The sequence below is a fragment of the Nannobrachium achirus genome (assembly GCF_963921795.1).
Source record: "Nannobrachium achirus genome assembly, chromosome: 6".
NCBI classification, from domain to species: Eukaryota; Metazoa; Chordata; class Actinopteri; order Myctophiformes; family Myctophidae; genus Nannobrachium; species Nannobrachium achirus.
In genome coordinates, this window is record NC_137815.1 from 36341855 (window position 1) to 36346854 (window position 5000).

Below are 5000 nucleotides of genomic sequence, written 5' to 3' on the forward strand. Positions count from 1 at the left end.
GGCAATGATTGACAGGCAAAATCCCTCAACAGCGACACTCGCAGGCAAAATGTTTATTTTTTTTCATCGCAAATGAAAAGGCTTTTAGAACACAAAGAGAAAAAGAAAACTCACTGGAGTGGATTTTTCAGTTAAAATGTTTTAATACTTTTTTGAAGGACCATGATAGACTTTTATGTTTTGTAAATACAGCATTTCATAAGACCTTTAACCCTGCTCTGGCTCATATCCATCCTATAGGGATGTACTGACCTGACCTTGGTCAAAAAGTCTAAAGCAGCCAGTTCACACTCACAGGCCAGCATCACATCCATCATGACACCCGGGGTGTGAGTGAGTGGATTGCGATTTCTTTTCTTGTTTTTTAGTTTTTTTTTTTTTAGTTTTAAATATTCTGTGACTACCTGAAAAGGTAAAGGAAAACGAAAGATAGCTGGCAGTGGATAGCAGTTTGGTTAAATATTCTTGGGAGTAAATGAGCCAACTGTAATCAATGGCGTACTGTATAGCTGAAGGAAATACTGTACTAACATGATACCTACTGTACTCAATGTACGGATTATTGATTTCCTTGATATTAATACAGTTTAGACTGATGATGATACTGTAGGTTCTTGGTTTACCTATGATCCTAGATTACTGTTTCTATGCATTTGATGAAGTACCTCGTGTTTTCCTTGCTTACATCCCATCCGCACTGCCAGCGACGTGAGCAAGCGAAAAATGAAACCTCATTAAAATACATTGTTCTGACGTACTGCGAGCGACAACGTGTCGTGCAGTTACTAGGGTTGGGACGATTTGAAAATGTCATATCACGATCATTGTGAGAAAAGAAATTGAGATTTACGATATTATCGCGATAATCAAAATCCATTAGCCTGGGGTGGAACATTTGCAAAAAATAGCAGATCTACAAGCTCACGGCTATTTTTTTGGCAAAGACATTTGATGGAGTGAAGAAAAAAAGACTGTATCACGTACTTATCGGCTATTTTTTGGCAAAGACATTTGATAGAGTGAAGGGGAAAAAAAGGCTGTATCAAGTACATATATTATTACATTTGACCAATTATAGAAGGTTTAAAAGGTACCGGATATGCAGCTCAGCAAATAAAAGGTGAATTGATCCTAGGGCATGACGGAGGACGATATCACGATAAATTAAATCTCCACGATAAGGTTATCGTGAGTGTTTTTTATCACGATAAACGATAATAACGCTTATCGTCCCTTCTCTAGCAGTGACGTCGTCCACCCCTCCTATATTCGCTCGCAGAGTCAAGTTTCACGGCCATGTCCCTCCCCCAGACACTTTTTATTATTATGTATCAATTCTCCTTTTGCACAAAGTAGTGCATTGCAAGATAGAGGGCGCCAGATCCCTTTGAGTCACACCCTACCACTACTTCCTGTTCATCCACAGAGCATTGATTCTAGTTGTTTTCTCCATTAGATTAAAGTGCTTTCTTTTCACTTTTTTCAACTTTTATTACTTGTCAAAATACATTTCATTTGCCTGCCTCATCTTTTTACCATCCCAAGTAATAAAAGTTGAAAAAAGTGAAAAGAAATCTAATGGAGAAAATGACTAGAATCAATGCTCTGTGGATGAACAGGAAGTAGCGTTAGGGTGTGACTAAAAGGGATCTGGCGCCCTCTATCTTGCAATGCACTACTTTGTGCAAAAGGAGAATTTCATTGGTTCAGGCTATACGACGCAATGCAATGGCCAACGTTCCATATGAGGACAGTTTTTCGTGCGACATCGCCGTCGGAACGCTTTTTGGCACTGCGGATGAGCTGTTAGGCTACTGTACATCGCTCTGGATTAAGAGGGTCTGCTACAGTAAATGCCTAAATTGTAAATCGTACAATGTCCGCGTTAATCTCTGCGGATATGGCAGATGTACAACCTTGTGGCAGATGTACAGCCTAGACGACCTTGCAGGCTTATGCAGAGGTTAAAATGTCATTTAGATCGCATGCTATTTAGACAGACAGATGCCAGGTTCATTTGTTGACCTGGAATCCTATAGTTTGTATAGTTTCGATGTACAGAGTATTTGTATCTTGATATTATAATGTTTAGACTGACGATTCTTGGTTTACCTATGATCCTAGACCAGTGGTTTTCAACCCTTTTCATATCAAGATCAATTATTTATTCGGCACTTGAACCACCTTTTTGATGAAATTTATCCTCTCAGACCCAAAACTATACTGATGTTGGTACCATGGTAGAGATAACAGGCAAATGTTGACCAAAATAACAATCATGAAAACCACTAGACCACTATTTCTATGCGTTTGATGTATTAACTTGTGTTTAACATGCTTACTGTAAATCGCTCTGGATTAAGTAATTACATATTAATGAATGAATTACTTGTAAATTCTATGTAAATAAGAACATGATTTCACGGAAGGACTAAAGTATAGCGTAGCGGCAGTGGCAGTAAAGTAACTAAGTACATTTACCCAAGAACTGTACTGTACTCAAGTTACTTTACAATCAAATTACTTTCCAATTTGCTTAAAATTTGACTCCACTACATCTCAGAGTCAAATATTATATTTTTTACTCCACTACAATTATTAGAAAACTTAGTTACCAGTTACTTTGATGACTATTACAAAACATATATTAACCATTTGAACCCTAGCATCCCTATTCTGAGAACACTAGCCGAAAATAGCGGATCTACAAGATCGTCTATTTTTCGGCAAATATGTTTGGTGTAGAGGGAAAAAAGAGCAGACCAAGTACAGAGTGCAAGGTCAAGTTTACTTAGTAGTGACGGTTTAACTGATTAAACTTTTTTCACTTTCAAAAAAACATTTGGAAATGTTATCGTCCAATCAGGCTTTTATGAACACCCTGGACAGATTTTAATTTGCTTCATTCGGTATTTATATATTTGATATAAATGTTACCAGGCCCTCCCCATCCAGGGCACGTTCCCATACACACCCATTGTAACTTCAAACTCCATTTTAACCATGATAAAGTCATCAAAAACACCTGTTCTTTTTTCTGGTTACTCATGCTGTCCTCCTAATACGTGAGCTGGCCGTGTTTTTCCAATAAAAAAAAACATTTATTTTTAATACTTTTTGGGGGGAAATGGAAAATTATTATTAAAAAATAAACAAAAAAACACTGCCTGCTCACGTATTAGGAGGACAGAGTTTGAGTGTGTATGGGAACGGGCCCTGGATGGGGAGGGCATGATAACATTTACATCAAATATCTAAATACTGAATGAAGCAAATTAAAATCTGTCCAGGGTGTTCATAAAAGCCTGATTAGACGATAAAATTAACAAAAGTTTTTTTGAAAGTGAAATATCCCTTTAAGTGCATAAATGTCTGAAAATAGACATAAACATGAATCCAACGTCAAACAAGCCTATGAAGCCATATCTATGAAATCAGATTTTCTTTAATCTAGTCCCTGCTTCATCGCTCTCTCCCGGCAAGGGGGTCCTTGGGCTGAAAAATATTGAAGACCCCCGCTATACTGGGCAAGTCATAACAGGCAAACATTTGGCAGAAACAGGCAAACATTCAGCAGAATTAGGGAAATAATTGGAAAGAATATATAGGGGGGTATTTGGCCTAGCAGACTTTGTGTGTGTGTGCGTGTGTGAATGTGTGTGTGTGTGAGTATTATGCTATTTTAATTGACGTACAATGAGGTACAGTCTAGGGTTTAAAGTGGTTAAAATGTGACACCCTCCGCTCCAGGATATGCAAAAGTCTTTCCACAGAGACGGCTGCTGATCTGTTTTGGCTGGAGGAGACGCGCCAGGAGTTGCAAAAAAATGTTGCAAGACTGAACTCTTTCCAAGAAAGAAAAAGGAGAGACCGTTATCTTCAAAACGCGAGGGCCTGAAAAGTGGCTAAATGTAGTGATAACACGCATGCCAAGTTGGCATCGCTGAAAAACTGGCATGGAATTAAGGTGTGTGTTTGTGTGTGTGTGTGTGTGTGTGTGTGTGGATTTTTTCCCCCTCTTCATCAGAATTACAGCATCCAACAAAATGTCTATGTTGTTTTTTAAACTCGGATGATACTTAATACAATAAAAATAACAATATCATTCCGCAATTAGTCGCGTTTTTTTAATTTTGCCTTAAGAAATGCACGGGCTCCAGTGGCTCAGAAGGTAGAGCGGCCGCTTGGGAACTGGAAGGTTCCCAGTTCGATCCCGGGCTCCCCCAGAGTTCGTGTCGAAGAGTCCTTGAGCAAGACTCTGAACCCCTAATTGCTCCCGATGAGCAGGTTGGTGCCTTGCATGGTTCCCTCCACCATCGGTGTATGAATGTGTGTGTGTGTGTGTGTGAATGGGTGAACGTAATGCACAAACAATCACTGTAACGCACCTCGGACATAAAGGCTCTATTATAAATGCACCATTTATGGTGTGTATGAGAGAGCACACAACGCAGGCAGGGTAGTAGAGGGGGCGGGGCTTACCTGCAGCAGCCAATAGCATCTACGGTGGAAGGTAGGGATGATGGAGGAGTGGACGTAGCAGCCATACAGACACTATAGAGAGGAGAGGACAGTAAGAGAGGAGAGGAGAGGACAGGACAGTGAGGGAGAGGGGACACAGGAGAAGACGGGAGGAGACAAGAGGACAGTAAGAGACACAGGAGGAGATGAGAGGAGAGGAGAGGAGAGGAGAGGAGAGGAGAGGAGAGGAGAGGAGAGGAGTGCTTAGGTTATACGAACTTTAGGCTGTATTGATGGTGACTGGCAAAATTGCAAGCATGCTGTGTATGTATTTTCCGTGTTCCAATTTCCCCCCCACAGCAGCCATTATTGCGAGGCTGCCGGGTAATTGGGCTTCACTTATAGACATCACAGAACCCGCGCGCTCTCTCTCTTTCTCTCTCACACACTCTCTTAGCACAACAACAGCGTTCCACGGTGAAATCTTAGTTCGTCAGCTCAGAGGAACTGCAAGAGAGGAACGTTTATTACACATTAGA

At 40.3% G+C, this 5000-nt stretch overlaps 1 protein-coding gene across 1 annotated transcript in view; it reads right to left on the minus strand.

The window, feature by feature from the left end:
- The window catches only part of LOC308287062 (calmodulin-binding transcription activator 1-like), a gene marked incomplete at both ends in the record, with an annotated part of 140611 nt that overhangs the window by 46207 nt on the left and 89404 nt on the right, over positions 1-5000 (minus strand). The window contains one exon of the mRNA XM_080728183.1: positions 4483-4554. Coding sequence (XP_080584309.1) covers positions 4483-4554 — 72 coding nt within the window. The remainder of the gene's footprint in view (positions 1-4482; positions 4555-5000) is intronic.